Here is a 26,454-nt window from a genome sequence, read left to right on the forward strand (position 1 = left end):
GCTAGGTCAGGCTAACACGACCATTTGATGGCCAGGCATATCCATATGGTGGCCAGCCACATCCAGTTGGTGGTTATGTACATAAAGTCAGTAGCCAAGATGCCTTATTTCGATACATAGCATACATTTCAAATAGGTCATGTAAGGCATTAAATGCATAGAACAGACGACTCCGAACCATGTGGCCAATCATGACCTGACTACACACCTAACATTCCAGAATCAACGAAAAGGACGAACATGCTCCAAACGCTCCAATGCTCCAATAGTAAGCAGGTTTTGTTCGTATAGTGGCATCGGCGGGCGGTGGGGGAGCCAGGGAGCCGCGGTGGCCACCTTGAATTACGTAACATTTGGCAGCCATCTTGGATTACGTCACTTCGGGCGGCCATATTGGAACGGCGAACTTTTTGCATGACCTAACCCTGGTGGACATTTTGGATTCCATTCTCTATTTTGTATTTAGAACCTTCCACAATTTTGTTTTCTAGAAAATTCCACCATTTTGAATTATAATATCATGTCCGCCATCTTGGAAATCTTTAATTATGCACTAAGAAATTTGGGAACATTTTAAAATTTATAAAGAAAACTTTTAATAAAATTTTAATTTAAAACACGTTAAAACCATCATCGAGCATCCCAAACCTGACTTTTCACTTTTTATTATGATGAAGTTATCATCGAATACCCCACTCTCGTGTGTTGAAATTTTTATTACGATTAAATTCGGCATCGAGCGTCTCACTCGAGTGCGTTGCACTTTTAGTTACAACGACATCGTCGAGCACCCCACTCCTGTATGATGCAATTCTTGTTACGATGATATAATCATCGAGAACACCACTCCTGTGCGTTGCACTCTTCGTTATGATGATATCATCAAACATCCCACTCTTGTATGTTGCAATTCTCGTTATGATAACATCATCACCGAGCACCCCAATCATGTGCGTTGAACTTTTCGTTATGCTGGCACCACCAGCATCTGCTGAAGGCAGCCATATTGACTTAAATTAATGGAGACCGCAATCGTAAATTAATCTGGTGGATATCGCCATCTTTGTTTCTGGTTTTGGTTCCTAAAGTACATCAGTCTCGCTCTTCTTCCTTGATGTAAATTCTAGTTTGTTTTTTTTCCTACTAGTGTTGATGGAAACTTTATAGACCAAAAATATCTTTAATTTTTTTTAAAAATCCACAAAATCCACAAAATCATCATCTATTTTGTTTATGTTGGTGGTTGTGACCACAATTTCTTTCTTAAAGACATAATCATATACGATATTTATTTGTATAGTCTGAGATATATGCTATCAAATATCAAATTTACCATCTCATCAATGCGGATTCAACGATTACATTTATTTTATAGTAATAATATTTAAAAAATACTTATCATATGAATAAATTTTCTTCCATTTAATTTAATTTAATTATTTACACCAACCTAGACATTACACCATTCAGGACCAGAAATTTTTCTAAGTCCTTATTCACGAGTAATATTTAAATTTTATTATTCTAAGCTGTAACACGTTTGCGTATTCGTGTTTAAAAAAATGTTATGTTTCTATATTAATATATTTACATTTCACTCTTCCCCAACCAAATTAAGTATGACTACCTTGAGGAATGCAGATTATATAACAAAAATAAAATCAATATTTAAGTTAGTAAAATCTTAATAATTAAAATAAATTCATATTTTAAACAATTCAACATTGAAAAAATCTGAAGAAGAGAAAACTATACACACAAATCGAAACTATATAAAAAAAATATGTAACAAAAATGGTAACACTATATATAACAAACCAAAATATACAAAAAAAATCGGCAAATGTATTCAAAAAATGTAAACCAAAAATATACAAAAAACGGAAACTACATACACCAAACCACCTAACTATTGACAGAAACTAAAACCCCTATTACACACCGTCTCTGACATATCGCGAGGTCTTATTTCGAGGCTATTTTGGCTTGCATTAAAACGCTCTTCCACCTCCACCGTGCGAAGTCTCTCGTACAGCCAAGGACACTCACACAGGGTTCCTGGCAGTGATGACGAGGACAGTGTGGTAGGGGACCACACCGATGCCAGAGGAGATGCAGCCCCCTCCCCCTCCCCCTCACAGCAGGTCTCCACGGAAACTATCCAACAGCGATGGTGCTCACCTCCCCAGCACTGATGATGGCAATGGAGGCAGTCGATGAGTGACATCAGCAGTCTCAACAAGAGAGATGCTACCAGTGGTGATGACGCCTGCGATACTACTTGCGACCGGCTTGCTAGTCCACGATTCGCCCAAATGTGTTGGACAGCAGCAATGCAGTTATGGAACTCCGATAACACGCACGCTAGTCCACGACTTGATGTAAGCTTTTGGACATACGCCATTGCTAAGCACATGTATGTCTGTAGAAGAAAACTACAAAAAAACCCAAAAGACAAAAACACAAATCAAGCAAAAAATTTCTGTTGTCAACAGGATACAAACACCACATAATATTACATAACAGGAATATGGTCAACAAACAAAGAAAAACAAAGAAAAATGGACTAAGAGATCGAAAAAAAAATCACAAATGATGACAGCACAAAAATATTGAACCCAACAAAACAAAATTCAGCACAACATACATACATGTGCTTAGCAATGGCGTATGTCCAAAAGCTTACATCAAGTCATGCACTCCCATTGCACAAATCTTTCAAAGATAATACGCTAGTCCACGGTTTTACGAAAATTGTTGAGATGTTAACCTCCCAAAAGCTTGTTGTGCAGACTCCGAGAGCGAACAGTCTCACTGGGGAGTTCTCCCCCACGACTCCTTCCGCGTCCAGCGATGACCCTGGCGTCTGCATCACTCTGTAGCAGCCCAGTTGTAGAGGTACGTTTCCTCATCCTCCTCATCGCTAGTAATATTGATTGTAGGTATGGGTTCATACGACCCACTAATCTCAAATGCTCTGTCAACTGTGCTCAAAATCTCCCTTCTCGAAGTCACCCTCCTTGATAAGACATAATGTTAGCGAAATCGCTCCCTGTTTAATACTCAAACTACTAACATAAAACTGAAGTTTGCTTTCAAACGTCTGCAGTATTTATGTCACAGTAAATCCCTCCACACTCCTCTACCCCCTCCATACGTCCCCAAGCACGCTCTCCTCTGACGCTGCAGGGCTAAATCACACAGGTATTTTGGCAGAGGAAGGGACAGGGGGAGGGGAGGGGAGTATGTATGCTAGCCATTAATATTTATGTAGTATGATTGGTATAATAATATGCTTAGCATATATCTGTTACAAATATGCATACAATGTAAATAGCTATGCTAGGCACATTATCGTATCAAATATGCGAGCATATATCTAAATGCATTCACTGTGCTGCAATTTTAATACTTCTCTTGGTTTTCTCAGTGTGCTCCTGATTACACATGATGAGACTGCTGTTGCGTACTCCATGTGCTCCTAATTATTTCTGAGAAAACAATCTCTGCATGAAATTTTTTCATAATGTAACATGCAATAGTATTCAGAGTTTCTTTTAATTGGTTGATTCCTGTTACTAAATCAGAATTTACAATATTTTAATCAGGTGGAATACAAATAAAAAAAAATTTTCTCAGTCAAATAATTTCCCTTAAAAAAGCTATCATGTAAGACAAATTTCCTTCTGTTTGAGCTCTAGCGAAGTCTTCTCTTGCGATCGTGAGTGAGCATCCCACATCCCAAATAAAATAATATTTCTACCTCAACACAATATGTGACATCTGTTGGCAAGAATATGAAATACTTGCAACAAGTTTCTTGTATAAGTCAAATTAACTCTCGCTGATGACATATTAAAAATTCTATTTAAGCATTTGTTCTAATTTAAAACTCTCATTTTGAATGTGGTATTAGTTGCAGAATCTAATATGGATCTCGGTTCGACGACTGTAGCATTATCTTAAGGACACTGGTGCAATTTCTGCAGCAAGGAGTTTACCCCGAGAAAAAAATATGCTAAATGTCTTGAGAGGACCAAGTGTATTATGGGTACTTGCCAAAAACCATTTAGTTACAGCAAGTGTCAGAAATCATTTGGTCGGAGATATTTCTTGAATAAAAATCGTAATATCTGTACAACTAAGCTGACTAAAGAAAATATGGACAGGTCTACAACTAGGAACTGGAACAATGACAAAATATTAGATGATTGTAATGATCGCTAGGAATGTGAAAATGATAATGCTAACAATACTATCCCAGATCTCGCAAATGATTTAAAACTAAAAAAATAAGGAAGAAAGTATCATCTTCATGGAAAATGAAAATATATTAACACCAAATTCTAGTCGCCTCCATGAAATAGTGAAAAATAGAGAACGACCTGAATCTCACGAGTTCGAAGACTGCGAAGAAACACCTGAAGCTGGCACGATCGAAGACTGTGATGAAGTACTTGAATCTCACAAGATCAAAGACTGAAGAACAGACTGAAACTATGTAAATAATGTGTTAAAATAGATTATTCTGATCAAGCTTGTGATGATCACTGGGACAATGACGATAATGACTTTAAAGCCAGTGTTGAAACGGAAGACTCCAGAGATCTTGAAAAAATATTAAAATTAAATATCCATGGAAGATGACAGCAGTAGAAGTGATTGATTTCACATCATGGGAAGATCCTAACATATTAGCCGACAGGTTAAGATTGCTGCTGGCTTCGCATAGTGGATGAAACTATTTGCACCTCATCAAAGTAGCCACCGTAGTCAAAGAACTAATGGAAGTTGGCTACGTACAGTAATGACTAGTTTTACCTGCACGCATAATATTGAAAAATAAATTATATTTTTTATTTAAAAAGTGATTGTTTTATCTCTCGAAGTATGATTTCTAACTAAGGCTGAGTTCTTGTAATATAACTTCTAACTTAAAGATGTAAAAATCGGCATCAAAGAATAACAAAATGGAGAGTGAATGTTAGGTAATTCCAGCAATTGGATTATTGGAGCACCTGGAGCATTGAAGCACTTGGAGCACTTGCAGCATTGGAGCTTTGGAGCACTTGGAACTTTGAAGCAGTTGGAGCACTTGGAGCTGTTGGAGCACTTGGAGCTGTTGAAGCACTTAGAAAGTTGGATCAGTTGGAGCACTAGGAGATGTTAGAGCACTTGGGAAGTTGGATCAGTTTGACCATTTGAAGTTCTTGGATCCCTTGGAGCACATAGACCGTTTGAAACTTTAGAGCATTGGTGCATTTGGAAATTTAAATACTTGGAGCATTGGAGTATTTAAATATTTGGAATACTAGAAGCAGTTGGAACTGTTTTAACTTTTGGAGCAATAGGCACAGTTGGATCTCTTGGAGCTGTAGGAGCATTGGAGCATTTAAGTTTTGAAGCACTTGGAGCATTGAAAAATTTGGGGCTTTGCAGCTTTCGGGGCATTTGGAGCAGTTGTTGCTGTTGGAGCATTGGAGCACTTGGACCGTTGGAACACTTGAAGAATTTGGAGCTTTGAAGCAGCTGGAGCTTTCAAGCATTTGAATCTCTTGGAGCTGTTGGAACACTTGGAGCTGTTGGAGCACTTAAGCAGTTGGAACACTTGGAGCACTTGGAGCATTATTGGACTTCGAGCTGTTAAAGCATTTGGAGCTTTGGAAAACTTGGTGCACTGGGAGCTGTTGTAGTATTGGTGCACATAGTGCAATTGGAGCAATTTATCACTTGGAGCTGTTGGAGCATTTAGATAACTTGGAGCCTTTGGAGTTTTGGAGCACTTGGAATTGTTGGAGCAGTTGGAGCACTTGAAGCTGTTGGAGAAGTTGGAGCACTTAGAGAAATTTGAGCATTTGGGAACTTGGAGAAAATAGAGCATTGTAGCAATTGGAGCTCATTCGTCCTTTTCGTTAATTCTGAAACATTATGTGTGTAGTCAAGTCATGATTGGTCTCATGGTTTGAAGTCATCTGGTCTATGCATTGGATGTCTTACATGACCTATTTGAAATGTACGTTATGTATCAAAAAGAAGGCATCTTGGCTACTGACTTTATGTACATAACCACCAACTGGATGTGGCTGACCACCATATTGATTTGCCTGGCCACCAACTGGTCGTGTTAGCCTGACCTAGCAGTTGGTTGGGTATGGTCATCTAAGTGGACATGCCTTGTTGCTGACTCGAATAGCCTGATTAATCGACTGTCATGTAGAACTGCCATGAAAACACATGCAAAAGACTCGCTTTGCCTTCTAAGAAGACTGCAGAAATTTCTAAAGTCTTGTAATTTGCTTGTTTTTTTTGTACTTGTAGATATTATGTAATAATTTTTTTTTGTATTTTTAATCATGATTTTTTCTAAAATCTGTCTTGTTTTGGTTAATTGATATGATATTTAATTGAATTTTTTTTTCATCAGTCAAGGGTCGAACATAGGACTGATATAGATTGTATTAATCGTTATTTTAATAAGCGATTTATTTGATGAATTTTGGAATATTTTTCTGAATTTCGAGTATAATAATTACAGAATTTCAAAATGGCAGTCCAAGTCATAATTGGCTTTCTGGAGGCTGGTAGATGAGATACTTAAGTTACTGTTAGGATTTTGACTATGTTTTATTTTTTTACTTAGAATAAACATCTTTTTAATAGTCCATGGATCGAACCGAGGACAGGAATCGATCATATCATTAATTTAATGAGTGATATATTTGATATTTTTTTGGAATTGTCCCCGAATTTCTAGCTAAACAATTACAGATTTTCAAGGAAGGCTTCCAAGACGGCCAACAAGATGGTCGATGGCATGGTATTCTACTACACTCTAATATAAAAATAAAATCAATAGGTCAGCAGTGCAATCTAGCAGATAGCTTATGTAATATGTGATACTAGCGCTCCTTGTATCGATTACTGAAAACAAGATGGCGGCGATGCCCTCTAGCAGATTATGTGTGTTAACTAGCGCTCCTAGTAGCTAGCATTGAAAATAAAGATTGCGGCAGCGCCCTCTACCGGGTGACGTTATTATTCCTTCAAATTTTTAAAAAAATACTAGTCCAAATATGTGTGATATTTTTTATATTCCTTAATCAATTCTTGGTCTGGTAAATGTCTCGATATCCCTGCGGTCAAAGACGTATGTTTTCCAACCCAGAGGTCCAAGCTGTTATGTCTCGAATTACCTCGGTTCCAATGTATTTTCTATAAAAAAATATATACTTTAATATGTCGATAAGGACCACAGTAAGATTGACATGTAATGGAATATCGACTTTACGTGCATAGGACAGAGCGATGTTGGAGCTCTCAAGGATCAAACAGCAGAATTAAAGATTGTGGTATCCAAGATCTCGGCCTCTAGCAGAAAAAAAAAACAAGATGGTGGTCGTTATGTCATCCAATATGGTGCCCTCAAGCAGACAACAAGATGGGAAACTTGAAATCTCAATCGAAAAAAAAAGTTCTGACATCAGATCTAAGATGTTGGACATGACATTAGAAGTCAAGATTGTGACCTTAACGAAAAATGCAATGTTCGGTGATTGGGGTGTTCGATGATTGAAGCGTTCGATAAATGGGGAGCTCGATGTCAGGATGGTTGATTTCAAAATAGTGACTGTAACGAAAAGTGTAACATTCGGGGAGTAGGATTTTCGATTCCACGATGGCGATATAAAAAAAAACCGACCGTCACGAAAAGTGCAAAGATGACGTCCTAATTCAAAATAGCGGATTCCAAGATGGCGTCCGAGGTCAGTGTCAAGGATCAAGGTCAGGTTCATCCAAGATGGCCGCCGTGTAGTTAGAGCGGACGGTCACTGAAAACCCTTCTACATCCGCAAACCAGAACCAGTCCCAGGAGCCCCATTTCTACACTACTCATATTGCCTTTCGGAACTCAAGTTCATGTTTTAACTACAAGAATTTAATCAGAAATGGAATGTGACGTTAGCAAAATGTTAAGTTTTTCAAGTTTTCCTCATTCTACATAAGAATAATTACTCATCCATGTAATACTGTAAAATTAAATCAATTCAATGAATACAAAATAATAATATGTTCATAGACTATAAAATGTTTTGATTTTAGAAAAAAAAATCATCTTGAATCTAACAATTTTCACACCTCTGTAGCTATCTGATTCGAGTCAGCATGTGTAGCTCAATGTTTATGGTGATAATTATGTTACAGAAGCCTCTAACTTTTGTCCTTTTAGGTTTAATTTGTATCCTTCAAATTTGAAACTTGTTGACTTGAGTGCATTACTGGATATTCCATTAAGTACTTGGTTATTTCATTTGCGGTCTTTCGTTTTGACACACTGACTTTCAGTTTAAAACAAAAATCATAAATAAATCATGCTACGTAAAGTAGGTTCAGCAATACCCGTATATGCTATCATTCATCATTAATTATATTTTAAAAAATAGAGATTAGAGGGCCGGTGTAGGGGGGTTCAAAATTGCTCTGTCCATTTTTTAACTGACTTGTTTATTCGCAAGACGCTATGGTTGGAGATGTGTGCGCTTAGCTCGAGGCGTGCAGACAGGACGTAATAACTGGCCTTAGCACTGACCTTGAGTGGCGAGCAGGCGAGGCCCCGCCCACCAGGGTGCTATGCCCTGGAGGGGGGGAAGTCTTATTTGGAATCACGCACGCATAAACACAGGGTGTTTGCCAATGTTATATATTACAGTAGGTAAGTAGCTTGGCTTCTGAGTTGTAGCCGCGTCCTTGGCGAATATTTCATCGACGTTTCGGTCGACATTGCAGTCGCCATCATCAGGGTAACTGCTCCCTGATGATGGCGACTGCAATGTCGACCGAAACGTCGGTGAATTATTCGCCAAGGACGCGGCTACAACCCAGAAGTCAAGCTACTTCAGACAATGGCCTTGGAAGCCTGCGAACATTATTACAGTGGGTAGCCATATTTATAATTACAGACAGCATTGTGAAGTCGTGTGTTCTATTACCGAGAGAGGTGGCGAAACGGTAAAGGTTTGGACAAACATTCAGGTGTGGCGGGCTTCGACCACTCGCTGCCTCCATGCTTATGTCGGTGTCCACTGTTCCTACACATGTAACTCCAAGTAAATGCTGGGAGGCGTCCTTGCTCTAAGTCATGAGCAAGCCCAGTTGCCCTGGCTTGTAACGACTCACTGTCGAGTTTGAAGGTGCCCTGTGACAGATGTGTTCGCAGCAAACTGCGTGGTTTCGGCACATCAAGTTCTTACAGACGATTAAACCAGCTTTAACATTTGCATATTTTATTTCCAACGAGTTGACTCAATGCAATTTTTTACGTAGGTTGACAATAGTTTTAGGTGTTACTGGCAGACCAGTCATAAGGTACATTCTCTGGTCTTACGCAAGTATACCTATATATGCTAGTTCATAGGACTCTTCTGACTAATAATATTAAAGGTTTATAGAATATTTATGATTGTATACAAACACAAGACTTTATTTAAAATATTGAGTTATACAAGGAGAAAACCATGAAAACGAAGATTTTTAGTAAATATTTATCTCAGTTCTGTACCGTATTCGAAAATTGTTTTCGTGACAGGCCCATAAAACATGAAACAAATGTAGCCTTCGTTTCTGCAACACGTCTGTTATCTCACTCTTCGTGACTCGTTGCAGGACTCGGTGCCCATGACGTCACCGCAATAAAAGGACTTATACGCATCCAGTATCCTCCACAGAACAAGTACGTAATATAAAGAGTCACCTCTCAATGCTATTACTAACGCTCTTATTTTCTTTGGAAATCAGCGACCTATGCGGTATTTATAAGCAACCTACCAACCTAAAAGTAATAAAACTTTCGAAAGTAAATGTTGGCAACCTTGATTTCATTTTTGTGTTCGTTCGATGCTGAGAGTATTCAACATAAATTTTTACGATTATCTATTTTTCATTACGGAACAACCTAAACTCTATGTTAAAAAGCTTTATCTTTTGTTTAAAAAATTAAAAACTGCATAGCTGCAAAGTATGAGTGTTGAATATCATAACTTCAGTTTTAACTGCAAAAAAATACACACATGTACACGTCTGCACATGTGCACATGGCAGCCATGCTTATTTCATCGCTACTAAGATAATTCAACTCTGTCAAAAATAATTCCAAATTATAATATTTTGCAGTTATAATTAATGTGCCACTCCGCTAAAACGCTATTCTATAAATTCTAAACGAAGAATTTTTTAATGACTTTTTTATTAATGTTATTATTTGACGAAATTTCTTCGTTTTCTTTATATTTAAAACTTAATTTTTTAATGTTGGCATTTCTCAACCGCACAGCTATTTTAGTGGCCATATTCCGCCTGTACAGTTGTGCCCCCTGGTCTGCTCACTCCCACAGGCACAAGCCAGTCGTGAACACACAATAACAGACTAAGGCCGGTATTCCAAAACACAAAAATGTGGGTTTAGGTGCTGAATATGCTACACCAGACCCTAACCGTAGTCCTAGTGCACGATAGGACACGGCCAGTCCATTATTTTTAGGGAACGGATTTTGGTTTCCAATCCGTTGTCGATCTGTTGCCCAAATTCCGCGTATGCGCAGAGCGCACTTTTTCGTTGAATTCGTCCAGTGGCGGACCCGCGTCTGGCGCCAATAACTCGTGTATAGTCACTTTCTTGAACATCGAGGAAAGTACCTAGCGTGGTGGTGTGCCAAATGAAACTTGTTGATAGCGAATCTATCCTGGAATACATTTTGTACACTTTAATGGTCATGACAATAAATAATTTTAATTACATTAAAAAAATTACTTGAGAAAAATAAGAAACGCGGTTTTATTTTTGTGTGATGGTGCTGCCATCTCTATTATCATTGCAGTAACAATTGTATCGTTGGTTGCGAAACGTCGCTGTAATTCGTTGAAACCAGTTTCTAGCCTCGCGCAGAGCACCGTTTGTTAAAACGGATGTCGATTTTTTCCCCTTACTGGGATCCGGTTTGGAAACATTCAGGACTACGTTGCGCGGGTTAAGGCCGGTATACACGCAACGTTTTGTACACAGTTTTGATTGCGCAGGCAAAACTGTGCAAACAAAAGGTTGCAGTTTAGCCGTGTCCACACAACACAGTTTGCAGCCAAGTTTTATCCTATCCGTTGCGAGAATTCCTTACTTTGGCAAATTCTTTCCGGTATACCGAACTCAAAGAATTAATTTTTTTGTGTGATTTTATCTCTGTTAGCCGCGATGTCAACCTCTTTGTATTTTTGCACAAGTGCTTCCTTCATACGCTTGACTTGTTTTGTCCCTATCGCTATATTCTTTTTATTTGACCCGCCACAAACACGGAAAGGACTTGTACAGACCAATGAACTCTGTTAGAAATTCACGTGAACACTGTCGCAAATCGGTCATCGTTGAATAGATCACACTGTTCCGGCACAAATACCGAGGGAGAACTGAGCCCCGTGTACGGAGAAGACGGAGGAAGTGTCCACACGCTACGACAAGTCTGTGCAGGTCGACTAAACTGCGCGGACACAAAAATGCTCTTGGCCACAGTTTTCCTTCTCCGTGTTCCGTCTCCGCGCAGTTTTCCTGTCTACACGCTACGTCTTGTCTACAACGATGTGACCTGCACAGGTAAATCGTTGCTGAAAACGTTGCGTGTGGACCGGCCTTTAGGTTACGATTTGTATCCTAGAAAGGCAGTGCTTCTTCGCTACATTAACTGGAAGTCTTGGAATACCGCCATTACCAGTATTCCCCGTCTCTCGGTGCAGTGTGATGTAACGGAACTATGTCGCTCTCGGCCGATGCACGATGTTGACAACCATGTTGGTCCTGACACGACACTGCTGAGAGCACCCGGAGGAAACCCACACAACGTGTGCCACCTAGGCTCCATGTTGTATCAGTCTGCTCACACGGAGCACCTCCTTCGACCGAACACATCTCTTTGTATTATCTTTGAAAGATTTGTGCAATGGGAGTGCATGACTTGATGTAAGCTTTTGGACATACGCCATTGCTTAGCACATGTATGTCTGTAGAAGAAAACTACAAAAAACCCAAAAGACAAAAACAAAAACACAAATTTAACAGCAATTTTTTGCTTAATTTGTGTTTTTGTTTTTGTCTTTTGGGTTTTTTGTTGTTTCCTTCTACAGACATACATGTGCTTAGCAATGGCATATGTCCAAAAGCTTACATCAAGACATTTCTTTGTAACCAGTAACTCTTATCAAGTACACGGCAACTATACGCACGTCTAAACTCTGTTCTCGACATTTTCCGTGTTCATATGTGTGGGTGAAAATAGTGGAAATAAAACATGTCTGTTGTGTACGAAGCCTACCGTATTCCTACTGTAATCTTTATAGCTTGAAACATTCGTGCATAAAATTGCAACCTTTAGCATTTCTTCTACTCAAAGGGCACTTATACACATCATGTATGTTTAAGTATTAAAAAAATTCGTTATTTTCATGTTATTCTCGATGAACGATCGTTTAGATGAATATTGGTGCCTAACCGGTTCTTGAAAGTTCGTTCCTCATTGGTATGAATATAAGTTTAATATATTTCGTTTATTTGTGTTTGTATTGCTGTACGCAAACGTTTTCTGTTTTCGCTGGCTGGCCTTTTCCCGGGCTACACGGGTGATAAACTCTTCTGAACATATTTCCAAAAACCGCTTGGAAACGGACGCTCGTGTGCACTGGGTTCGCCGAAATCTTGGACTTGGCCACTCATCGCGACCTATAGCCAGGGACAACATAATATGGTGGATTGCGATAACACCGAAGTAACACCGGAAATCATTTCAACACACCATATAACACCGGAATGTAAGTTATTACACCATAAAGCACAGAATGCAGCTATCATGAAATAAATAAGCATTTTTAATCAAAACTTAGCTCAAATTACAGAAATGTAATACGTATTTAATATACTAAATTCAGTCAATGAAAAGCAGTCAGCAGGATGGTTCTTTTAAAGTATGTACTAAGAAAATTGGAAAAAATTATTTTACCTTTTTTTATATTACGACCGTTATTAGTAACTCATTTTTACATTACGACATTGGTACATTTTTTTCAAACAAGTATGAACAATTTATTTTTATTGTTCCGATCGCGTCATTTATCATTCAAAATGACACTGTTTTGGTAAAATAAGTATCATAAACATTTATGTGTCATATGTGTTCAATAATATGCTAACTTCATGAATAATTGGCATTCGTAAAAAATATAAACAGTAACACTGAAATCTCTTGTTTTAAAAATTTAATTAGCCTAAAAATAAAAGCCATAAAATCTTGTCTCTACCTATAGCGTGTCTCATTCTTATATTGCAGTGTGCATCTTTCCAATGCACGATATTTGCTACTAGCGCTGTACTTGTTTCGGTATGCTCTGTTGCCAGATGTACCCAAAGAGCCCAAAAGTTTTAGACACAACATTATAATGTTGAATATTTTTTAAATATATTTACAAATTTTATTTTGTTAAGGAAAATTTGGAATTAGAATTTTGGAAATACATTTTCTGGTTGTATATCATCGAAAGGAACTGCTGATAATATTCAATTCTTACTTCTAGCAGAAGAAAACGTAAATGAAACACGCTATCTTGATTTCAACGGTTTATGCCATCAAATTTTTTACATAATTCAAAATTAAACATTTTGGATCTGACCATAGCACACAATTAATGGAATACACCGTTTTTAATAATGACCTACTGCTACAAACAGTTTCTCCTGTAAAATAATAATTGGTGCTTCGAAATGTTTTCAGAATGTATACAATTGTAATAATACTGTAATAGCAGACTCTCTTTTATGATCTTAGAAAAATCAATAAACAGTAAAATTTAAATAATATATAAATTGTTTATAATCATAGTTGGTATTCAAATCAATAGTTTTAGTGTTACGGGGATGCCTCCCATTTCAGGTCATGATTTTATATTTATATTAATCACTGATCAACTTTTAGACTTTTTCAATTGTTTAACTTTCGCGAAATGTAAAATATATACAGCGCATAATTTTTGCATAATTAGCTGCCAGAGTTACATTTTTAACGTTTTTTGGGTTGTACGAATAAGGAGAATTTAATCTATTGCAGAACTGAAACTGTATATATTTAACTGCAATACCACTGGCTACTTCATGATATGGTTTGCATTTCTATCACAAAAACTTATTTCATGTTTCTTGGCTGTCAAAATTGTAACAAATTTGAGAATTTTGTAATGCCAGGTAAAATTAATTAATATATTCTGAAAGAAATTCAAACCATTTCTTGAAGTAGCCAGTGGCATTGCAGTTAAACCAAAAAAAGTTTCATTTCTGCAATAAATTAAATTCTCGTTATTTGTACAACCCAAAAACTTTATAAATGTCACTTTGGCAGCTAATTATGCAAAAAGTATGCACTGTATATATTTTTCATTTCGTGAAAGTTAAACATTTGAAAAAGTCTACAAGTTTATCTGTAATTTCTGTAAATATAAAATCTTGACCTGAAATGGGAGGCGGGTAGTATGAACGTGCTCTGTAGCAGTGGCGGATCCAAGGGGGGGGGGGGGGCGGCACTAGTGGCAAGTTCCCCCCCCCCCCCCCTTGGATCCGCCACTGCTACAGAGCACGTTCATACTACCCGCCTCCCATTTCAGGTCAAGATTTTATATTTACAGAAATTACACCAGTGGCAAGTGCCCCCCCCCCCCAGAAAAATCAGTTGTCTGCTACATTAATATTGCCGACAAAAATGATTGTTTCTGAAACCAATAAAATATTTTAATATAATTAATGAATTTCTTGTAGAATCATAAAAATCTGGTGGTTGGATGATATGTTTGGTATGAGTATATCAAATACAAATTTAGTAATTTTAAGAAATTTTTTCTCTGGCTATTCTGAAATCCTAGAGTGAACCTCTGGATCCGCCACTGGTCTGTAGCGCACTCTGAGCGTGAGACAGACTGTACTGGGTCCGAGAGGTTGCCGGGAAGAAATAAAGCTCTGAAGTGCGCTGGAAAGCCGGATTGTAAGTGGCTCCGAGCGAGTTGTTTATGGCCCGCGCATCAATATCTCGCTAAGAGGTGTTGTCGCCGGCCCAACCAGTGCTATAACCCGACAAGATAGAGCTGAACCTTTTACTGCGCATGCGCGAGTTCCCGAGGACCGTCGAGGGGAAGTAGGGGAAGGGAGTGACTCGGCCCTTGTCCTTGTCCGTCGCGTCGGCCCGACTTACACGAACACGGTATCGTACCCACGCAGTTGGCCAGTAGCAAAGTAAACTATGTACGAAGAAATAACTCTTCGCCGCAGCTTTGCGCGGGCAACACTCAAGTATTTAATACCTTTTTTTTGTATGTATCTGAGCTCATCTCGCTCAGTCTAAGTTGTACGCCTATTGTTAAGAATGTAAAGAGTAAGGCTAAGTATATAAACAAAAAACCATAACGACAAAAGGATGGCAAGAAAAAAACTAAGTTATTTTTAATGTAATAACTATATTGAATGAGATTATTGGGAACTAGGATTTCGTCAGCTTTTTCCAATACGCCAATCGTCTACAAAGGAAACGTAAGTTATTTAACAAGTTATTTTACAAACACGAATAACAAACTTTACTGTCAATTAATACAAACAAAGCAGACGCCCACACACAAATAAAATTAACGCAGCGAAAAAGTAAACCCAGGGCCTGAGATACACATTTTGAGCATTTTACATTATCGGAAAGGATTTGTTATGAATTAAGAAGGCGGACACTCCAGACAAAAACGCTAGAAAGTTGAGAGTTTAAAAATCGCTATGTTGCGGTCTTGCGTCGTTCTTTGTTTAGGAACCATCACATCGTTCAACTGTTGTTTAATTTCTGGAAAACATGGTTACCATCAAGAACGCCAGAGTCGGGATTCGAACCCGTTGGCAATTAGTTTTACAAAGGAATTTTTGTAAAAGTACAAAAACATTTATAACTATGTATAACAGGGAAGTACGGTTAAAATTTATTTGAACGCGACTCACCTATTCCGAGCTCGAGTCTGAGTTCAGACATTCGGCCGTTTCTGTAGTGCTAGATCCTGTGTCACCCGAAGAACTTTCGCCACATGATGAGTCAAGATTCACTATTATCTTGTCGATTTCGATGTCCACTATTGCATCGTTCTTGAAATATTCGGCTTCAATGTTTTTAACGTGATCACAGCACTTTTTCCACTGTTCCACCGTATAGGAACAAAATAATTTCTCACACAGTTTTCGTTTATCGTCCAAAGATGTAGATATTTCCTCGCAAACTTTTGCTTTGAAATCTGCCCACACTAGTTCAATCGGATTCAAATCCGGGTGGTAAGGAGGCAAACGAATAGTGTAATGGCCACACTCCTCTATTATTTGATCCACTTTGAATCTTTTTGTGCTTTGGTGGGATTTTACCAAAAGTAGCAAATCGGCTTTGGTCATGTGTGTGGAGAATTGAATGTTGTTGGCTTTTAACCAGTCTTGGATGCCAGATTTCAGAGTAGTGGTCGTAGGCTTTTTATTTATTTGGACATTGTGGTAGCTGGCATTGTCTAGAACTATGACACTATTTTCAGGTAAATTTGGAAGTAGCTTCTGTCTTACCCAGGTAGAAAAATTTTGGTAGTTCATGTCATCATGATAATCACCAGACTTTTGTTTTGATTTGAAAATTAATAAAGCATTAGAAACGAAGCCTTCTTCTCCACCAGCATGCACGATTATCAAACGTGGCCCCTTGCCAATTGATTCTGTTACACCTACTTCAGTGCTCGACTGCCAGCAGGAATTAACGCAATGTGTTGCATGTAGGTATGTTTCGTCAACATACACGATATTTCTACCTGCATTTCGATATTTACGAATTGTTTGTAGATACCTCCCCCTCCAAGCAGAAATTTCCGGTTTTTCTACCAAAATCTTTCTTTTTGATTGGCATTTCTTCCACCTAAATCCTATACGTTTTAACAAATGCCGCAAGTACTCTCTACTGCAATTTAAAACTCCGTCCTCTCGTAATGCCCTGGTCAGTTTCTTTAATGTTGGAATTGTTTTTCTAACGGTGTAAAACTCGTGAATTTTCCGCCGTATAGCGCCGCACGTAAAGTCATCTACTTCGATTCTTTTTTTTCGCTCCTTATTCTTTCCCGTGGGAGTAGAAAAACTTAAACTATTTTTGCTTTTTACTTTACCTTCTGCCAAAATTCTTTTTACAGTTGAGTGAGAAACCCTTGTTGCAGCACTTGTTGCTTCGACAATGTTGTACTTCAAATTATGTAATCGCTTTTGCTCTTTCAAATGTGTTGCCACATTGTACACAATCTCCCGTGCCTGTCCCCGCAACGGCGTGCCGCTTAAAATCCGTGACTTATGACCCGACGTTGATGCCATGGATAGCGTTGGATCGTGTAACTAGGACCGCGAGCTGACGACACCGGACCACTGTTTCCCGGAAGCGAGCGACAGCTCAACTGGCCCCCACCCCCGCCAGAAGCTTCGGTCACGTGACTGCCACCTCCCTCCCCAGCTCATCCAAGGTTCTTTTGTAACTTGTCTGATTATACCAACCACTCGGCGGGGAGGTAACCGCAGCCAGGTGGCACGGCCAAGCTCTACAGCTGGTCCGCTGGTCTCCGAGTACATTTCCCAGCAGCCACCAGTGCCACCAGTGCTACCAAAACCTTCTTTTTTTACGTGATAACATCTTATAAATAGAGACCGGAAAAATTCACGAGTTCGTTTCGCGATAGGCTAAAATACAAATAAGTAGTTATACCTCAGTGCCGCATCTGCTATTGGCTCACAACTCACCTGGATGACTCTGGGCCAATGAGAAACACCTGACCAAAGCCTTATCGAATCACAGGCTGCTACGATGGGACGTCTCACAAGACAGCAGCCAATGAGTGGGTGACATTTGACCGAGTGTACGTAGAACTATGGAGTTCATCCTGGAGGTCATTGAGCCCGCGAATTTTTCCGGTCCCTACTTATAAAACGATGAACGCCGGCTGCACGCACGAAAAATTTGTCACGTTCCCGCCTGAGCCGAGCGTGCAAGAACCGGCCAACCACCGTGCGAGAAAATCTTCTATAATATCAAACCGGTTAAGGCGGGCTTTCCAACTAATTGTTCGTGATTATATTTAAACAAATTATTTAAATTAAATTTGCAAAAAACTGTAAATAATATTTGAAAATTAAAAAGTATGCAATTTTTCATCAATGTTTTCTTATGACGTTATCACGTAAAATTATCGTCCGTAAACCTACTTTACAGACAACCCCCTTATTTTTGTTAAAAATTAAATTTAGAGTGCGAACAATTGTACATGTTTTAACAGTGTTTTTTTTTCGGTGCGCATTTAAAATCCTACAAAAAAAATGTTTGCGCACCATGTACAAATTTCAGAGAAATATGGTGCAATAATGAACACCTTAAAGTTGCATACTGGCGATCAACTTAACGGCTTGTTTACAGACAGGAAAGAGCGACTACAGCTCCGTTCTGAACTAGATCACTTGTTCGAGCAAAACCTGTAGAGTGTTTAAATTTTCTCTGGAATACCACAGGCCGCACTCTTTGAGAACCACTGATGCATACATGTATCCACAAACATGTAACTAGCCCATCTAACGTAACCACTGCCTCGTGTGGACTCCCAGAAAGATTACAGAAACTGGAGGGGGGGGGATATTTTCCTTGTCTTCGTGTCTTAGACCGGTATTCCAAGACACAAAAAAAAGGGTTCAGTTTTTAAATTTTTTTTTTTTCACCTGCACCTTTACCGTAGTCCTAGTGCACGATAGGACACGGCCAGTCCATTATTTTAAGGGAACGGATTTTGGTTTCCAATCCGTTGCCGATCTGTTGCCCAAATTCCGCGCATGCGCAGAGCTCACTTTTTCGTTGATTTCATCCAGATGGCGAACCGGCGTCTGGCGCCAATAACTCGTATATATTCACTTTCGTGAACATTTGGGGACGTACCAAGCGTGTTGGCGGGCCAAATGAAACTTTATGATAGCGAAACTATCCTGGAATACATTCTGTACACTTTATTGGTCATGAATAGAGACCTGCAAAATTCGCGGTTTCATTCGGTGATAGGCTAGAATACAAACACATATACCTATTAGATAATTTTGCTATTGGCTTACTGTTCATCTGGACGAATCTCAACCAGTTATAAACCCTCAACCAAAGAAGGATCGAATCACAGACAAACCAGCTGAGATGACTTACAAGTCGGCAGCCAATGAACTTGCGTTATTTTCCCGAGGGTACAGGGGTATGTGCAGTCTATCCTGAAGGCCATCGAAACCGCGAATTTTGCAGGTCTCTAGTCATGAAACGAAATATTAGCAACTTATATATATTACTTTGGAAAATTAGAAAGGCGTTTGTATTTTTGCGTGATGATTCTGCTATCTCCAGTATTTTTGTAGTAACAATTGTATCGATGTTGGGGACCGTCCGCTAGAATTCGTTGAAACAAGTTTCTAGCCTCGAACAGGCCACCGTTTATTAAAAAGGGTTTGCTGTTTCGTTCCCTTGCTGGGATTCTGTTTGGACACGTTCTGAAATACGGCCCGCGTATCCCAACAAGGCAGTGCTTAATTCGCCACCTTACCAGAACGTCTTGGAAAATCGCCCGCAATAAATCCAGCTACAACGTTTTCATTTGGCTGCAGTAAAATCAGCTCAAAACGTGATAAACCATATTTAACAGCTTTTCCCTCGTCATTGTGCTATACTATGGAATTAAATTTTTTTATACATATGTTACCTGTGCGGCAAAAGATAATTTTATCGACGCAGGTAATTTGTGTTGATATTCCTTAAATTTAATTATTATGATTTATTTTTATTTGACTTTATTTGTCATTTGCATACATGCCCGACTAATTTTATACCCTTTGACACAGATGTTTATGTTTCTACGAGGCAAAAACGTGTTTATAATGATAAATGCTCTTTTTCCTTCACCCTCCAGCCCAAAGGACATGAGAACACAACATGGGCGGCAGTACATTGTTTTGAATGGGCGCAACATGGACATTGGAACATGGGTTGGTAACGCCAGAGGGTCATGTGCATCAATGGTTTTCATTTACATGACCACCGTGATTAAAAACACAACAATTTAAATCACCTGACATTATTGTTTTCCAAGTCACTCCGATATTTAAAAAAAAAATCATTTTCAGCACAACCTAAAGTGTGTAGTTTCCTAAATTATGTTTTTATAGATTCGCAAATAGTGCAAAAAAACAGTTAACTGTTGTAAATGGATTTTAATGAGTGTTTATTTCATGATTTTTTAGAACTTGAAAACCCAATTCATATGTAAACCTAAACATTTACTGAGAGCAGATGTAAATTTGTATTAGCAGTTTGTACGTAGCCTGTGTAGAAACACTTTTACCTAAAATGATATCAATCATAAAGCCATAAATATTTTGTTTTTTTCCAAAATGTTGGAACCTGGTAGTCCTTGATTGGTTGGGCTTGCAGCGGGGGTGTGACGACAACCAGTGGAGCCTGGCGGAATGAGAGGGCGAGGGCACCGGGAGTACGCCGAGATAACCCACTGACCACGGAAACGTCTGCCACGTTTTCCCAAAGGGAAACCATGCGGGGTTAGACGCAGCATCACCTTAGTGGGAGCCAAGTGATGTAACACTCTACCACCGAGACCACGCTACACCGAGCATGGTGGTGACCAACATCTGTGACATCTGTCAAGTGCGACGAAACCCTACTTACTGTCATTCATCTTGCTACCACGTATCTGTCACATAAGCACTCAACCACCAAGAACATGCTACCCTGACCATGATGGTGACAAAATTGTGACGCGTGTCAAGTGTGACAATAACACGCTCCTTGAAAATCCAATTGCTACCAACATTATGTCACATAAGTCCTGGTGATAGGTGAGTGATGTATCACTTAATTACCAAGACCACGCTACACCGAGCATGGTGGTGGCAACAAATGTGACATGTGTCATGTGTGACGAGACAATGCTATTTTTTTCCTCTCGCTACCAATCTTCTGTCACATACGCCTTGTTGGGAGGTGAGTTATGTAGCACTCAACTACCGAGACCATGCTATACCGAGCATGGTGGTGACCAACATCTGTGAAATGTGTCAAGTGTGACAAAACCATACTCGTTGTCATTCCTCTTGCTTTCAAGTTTCTGCCTCATTTGCAAATAGGAATTTCATTGAGGCATTTTATGCTGCATTAAAACTTTTTTAATGTAATACCGAACACAAAGCTTAAAATTTGACACATCAGATGTTCTTTGGTATCAATGCTTATGCGTTTTTTCTTGTTTGTTCCTTATTCTCGGTTTGTCAAGTCATAGTTCGAGTAAATATTCGAGGGAGGTGTACATTTAGTCAATGTTTGTTTACATAATTAAGCTCTTAGTTTGACTTAGTATGAATTAACTCAGTAAACAAGTTCCAGATAAAAATAGCCCCAGTTATAAATTGTTATTTAAATAAACTCTATACTCTTTGTATTTATTACACCCTTGGAATTTAAAATTATTTATTTTATTTATATTAATTTTTATTTGAGAAATATTCAGTTAGACTTTTACCTATTTGCCTAAATATTTTGTTTACTTGTCAAACACTCGACTTAACAACTTTACTTAGATCTTATTAGTTATATATAATTAACAATAAATATGAATATGAGTATAATGATAAAGACATTTTCTGCTAAAACGTCCTTAACTATAAAACCTAATTTAAACCAAAAAAAATTCAAAAACTTTCTGGATCAATTAAAAATATAATTGACACATAAGTATTTAATAATATACTGCTCTCAATGTATTATTTTTTTTAAAGTGGTTACCAGATAGTACGTGGTATTTCTTAGGTTTGGTATAGCATCGCTCAAATCACTATAAAATACTACTTTAATAACTTTTTACCAAACTATAAATGTTGATTTTACAAAATCAATCTATTACATAAAGTAATTTTTTAATTTAAAAAATAGTTTAGTCTATAACAAGTTTATTAATCCACTGCCATGAAATTTTTTTTATTTTTTGATATAATTGTACATTCGTGTAAGCTTTATTGATCAATATTGTTAAACGTTAGCTATCATTGCAACGAGCAGACACGCAACTCGCCATTACAATGAAGATATTTTGAAACACACATTCTCTTTTAAAGAAAGTAACTTGGAAATAAATAGTTTCAGAAACGTTACTAATTCGTCTTTTAAAAAACCCTTCTATCTTATTTTTTATAAATGTTTTATAAATAAAAAATATGACAAAGTGTTACAACATTCAAGCCAAATGCCACATTCTAAAGATAAAGATAAAATTAAATATGTATAACGAAAATTATAATCAAAATTAATTTTCAATCACTGATTTAAATCGTTAGTGCAATTTTAATCAGGCATTAGCTTAAGAGAATGATTCTTAGGGCGGTATTACAAGACGTTCTGTTAAGGTAACGAATAAGCACTGCCTTGTTGGGATAAAACCGCAACCTAACTCGCACACCGTATTCCAAAACATGTCCAAACAGAATCCCAGTAAAGGAACGAAATGGCAACCCTTTTTAATAAACGGTGCCCTGCGCGAGGCTAGAAACTTGCTTCAACGCATTCTAGCGGACGTTTCGCAACCATCGATACAATTGTTACGGCTAAATTACTTCAGATAGCAGAACCATCGCACGTATAATTTTCTCGAGTACTTTTTAAGTTGCGATTATTTCTTTTTGTGGCCACTAAAGTGTACAAAATGTATTCCAGGATAGTTTCGCTATCATAAAGTTTCATTTGGCAACCAACATACTTGGTAAGTCCCCCGATGATCACAAAAGTGAGTACATTCGAGTTATTGGCGCCAAATGCGTGTCCGCCATCTTGAAGAAACAACGAAAAGTGAGCTCTGCGCATACGCGGAATTTGGGCAACAGATGGGCAAAGGATAGGACACTAAATTTCGTTCCCTTAAAATAAGGGACTAGCCGTGTCCTACCGTGCACTAGGAATATGGTTAGGGTACAGGTGTAACATATTCATTTTGTGTCTTGGAATACCGGCCTTAGGGCTAAGTAAAAATCTAGCAAAATAATGGCTTTACCGTTACGTCTGCGACCCTAAGCCTATCTATCCCAGGAGCGGCCATGTCTGCGAAACGTCAGCTCAAACATCCGGGAAGATTCAAGACGGTATTGAAGGAAACTACAGCTCAAACATCCGGGAAGATTCGAGACGTTATTGAAGGAAACATGAGATTAAACCTCCGGGAAGATTCAAGACGGTATTGAAGGAAATATCAGCTCAAACATCCGGGAAGATGCGAGACGATATTGACGGAAACATCAGCTCAAACATCCGGAAAGATGCGAGACGATATTGATGGAAACATCAGCTCAAACATCCGGGAAGATGTGAGACGATATTGACGGAAACATCAGCTCAAACATCCGGTAAGATGCGAGGCGGTATTGAAGGAAACATCAGCTCAAGCATCCGGGAAGATGCGAGCCGTTATTGAAGGAAACATCATCTCAAACATCCTGTACTATGCGAGACGGTATTGAAGGAAACATCAGCTCAAACATCCGGGAAGATGCGAGGCGTTATTGACGGAAACATCACCTCAAACATCCGGGAAGATGCGAGGCGTTATTGACGGATACGCATCAGCTCAAACATCCGGGAAGATGCGAGACGATATTGATGGGAACATCAGCTCAAACATCCGGGAAGATGCGAGACGTTATCGAAGGAAATATCAGCTCAAACATCCGGGAAGATGCGAGACGTTATTGAAGGAAACATCAGCTCAAACATCCGGTAAGATACGAGACGGTATTGAAGGAAATATCAGCTCAAACATCCGGGAAGATGCGAGACGGTATTGAAGGAAACATCATCTCAAACATCCGGGAAGATGCGAGGCGTTATTGACAGAAACATCAGCTCAAACATCCGGGAAAATGCGAGACGTTATTGAAGGAAACATCAGCTCAAACATCCGGGAAGATGCGAGACGGTATTGTAGGAAACATCAGCTCAAACATCCGGGAAGATGCGAGGCAGTATTGAAGGAAACTTCATCTCTAACATCCGGGAAGATGCGAGACGGTATCGAAGGGAACATCAGCTCAAGCATCCGGGATGTTGCAAGACGGTATTGAAGGAAACATCAGCTCAAGCATCCGGGAAGATGCGAGACGGTATTGAGGGAGAAGACAAGGCAAGGCGACGCGAAAGCGTGCTCCAAATCCAAAGAAAACGAGGTGACTTTGCTGAGGTCAAGGTTGAATCGGAACGCCGCCTGCTGCTTGTTCCGCGCCGACGCGCGATGCTGGACGAGTCGTCGGAGTTGTCGTGCAGCTGATATCTCCGGAGATAATGACGACATTAGAATAATTACTGAACCGTTCGAACCGGACCCCGTTCCTATTGCGACTGGCCGCGCGGGGCGTCCAACCGCGAGGTCGTCGCCCTGGCGTGACCTCCGACCGGACCAAGGCTCCTACCTGCGGGCAGTTGAGGTGATCCATGTGGCCGTGTTCCGCGCCGACCTCCGCTCTGAGCGCGGCGACAGGCCCGGCCATGTTTATAAGGTGTCGCCCGCGCCCCAGTTGTCGCCAGCGCCTCTCTCGCCGCTTCCTGGGGCGACTCATTGTGCATGCGGCGGCCGCGCCAGCAGCAAGTGAGAGTGCAGCTGCCGCATCTGCCAGCTGCTTCCAATCTCCAGACCAGTATCACATGCATCAACCTGCAGATCTCTGGAGGGACACAACTTACAGCAAGTTTCCTGCTGTTTGCGGCTTCTAGAGCGTGTTTCAAGAACGACTACAAGACAAAACCCGTCACGACCTAGGTTCTGATGTCAGGTCGCAGAGTGGATAACAATAACAACTACCCGCAGATTCATCAACTGTATCTCTTCTTGCAATTCGTTATGTCCATTTCCTTATTAGGATCATTGTTTTTTATGCTTGAGTCCATTACATGCTTAAAAAAATTCCAAACTTCCATATGAATTTACTGAAAAAACCCAGCACCACTCATTATAAGTACATAGAATTCGGTGCTCCAAAACCAACTGCGCTACAAGGATTCGTTAACATTTATCAAAAAATACATCTTTGATTGTACAAACAATATAATTGCTGCATAAGGTACAAAAAATTGCGCTTTGCCGATAATGTATTGAAAAATGATAGGAAACTGCTATTGAGAATGTTTACACTCGAATTGATGGTTTCAAGAAGTTTTTTTATTTTTATCTGCCAACACACGTAAACTAAAGAATACATTTCGATAGATATATAAGTTCTTGTGCAAAATTTTATTACGAAATTAAATATATCTGAAAAAGTGAAAAAGTGAAAAAGTAGAAACATTATATCTAATATTTTATTTACTAAATCGTGAAATAAGTTAATCTGAATTATTATCAATTGTTATTGAGCGTTTTGCCTTTTTTTCCTAAATCGCATACATAATTGCATGAAATGAGATAGGTTTGATTATAATTTGATTTAAGGTCTCTGGAAACAGGCATAAGTATAGGCAAATGGGTCGATAAAATTATCTTAAATTTTGCAATGACACGGCTGTCATCTTAAAACTCCGATATGTGCAACTTGACCTGATCCACCATATTGTGCGCCTCATTTTCCGTCATTTTAGATGGCCTTTCTTTGGAAAAAAATTCCAAAATTGTTTTAAATAATTTCAAAAATTTCGGTATATAATAATTATATAATTATTACAGATAAATATACTTAGTCTCACATTCTGCTTCAATGTTGCTTACTATAAATTTTAAAAATTAATATATAAAAACATGGTATAGTAAACTAAATAACACATAGCAATATATAAATTATATAAAAGTTTTAGTTTTTTAATACTAAATAAAAAACTTGCATTATTAATCTCAGTTCCTTGGTCCTATTAACTAATATTTATGTGGAACTAAGGACAGCATTTTTCCTATAGTGTCCGTTAGCATTCTGACTAATTACTATCACTAATGGCTACTACTTCTAATACAAATAATACCTACTAATATCAATACTACTGCTACTTCTTCTACTATTACTGCAACTAATACTACTACCACTCTGCTCCTACTACTACTGCTACTAATAGATACTAATATTAATACTACTATTGCTGCGTATAATACTTCTACTACTACTATTGCTACTGCTACTACTACTAACACTGCTACTCTTAATTCTTCTGCTACTAACACTACTACTGCTGCTGCTGCTATTAACACTGATGCTACAAAGTGGGTATGACGTCATGGCATTAATATTGCCTTTCATTATTTGTTACACTTTTTATATGCTAAGTACGCTCTTATCAGCAGCAATATTGAAAA

General features: G+C 38.7%; 1 protein-coding gene across 1 annotated transcript in view; it reads right to left on the reverse strand.

The window, feature by feature from the left end:
• Positions 1–24,667, reverse strand: part of LOC134528836 (putative uncharacterized protein DDB_G0290521) — a 48,973-nt gene extending 24,306 nt beyond the window's left edge. Inside the window, exon 1 of the mRNA XM_063362502.1 lies at positions 24,590–24,667. Within this exon, the coding sequence (XP_063218572.1) occupies positions 24,590–24,667 (78 nt within the window). The remainder of the gene's footprint in view (positions 1–24,589) is intronic.
• Positions 24,668–26,454: the final 1,787 nt, after the last annotated feature.

Source organism: Bacillus rossius, chromosome 2 (genome assembly GCF_032445375.1).
Source record: "Bacillus rossius redtenbacheri isolate Brsri chromosome 2, Brsri_v3, whole genome shotgun sequence".
Taxonomy (NCBI): Eukaryota; Metazoa; Arthropoda; class Insecta; order Phasmatodea; family Bacillidae; genus Bacillus; species Bacillus rossius.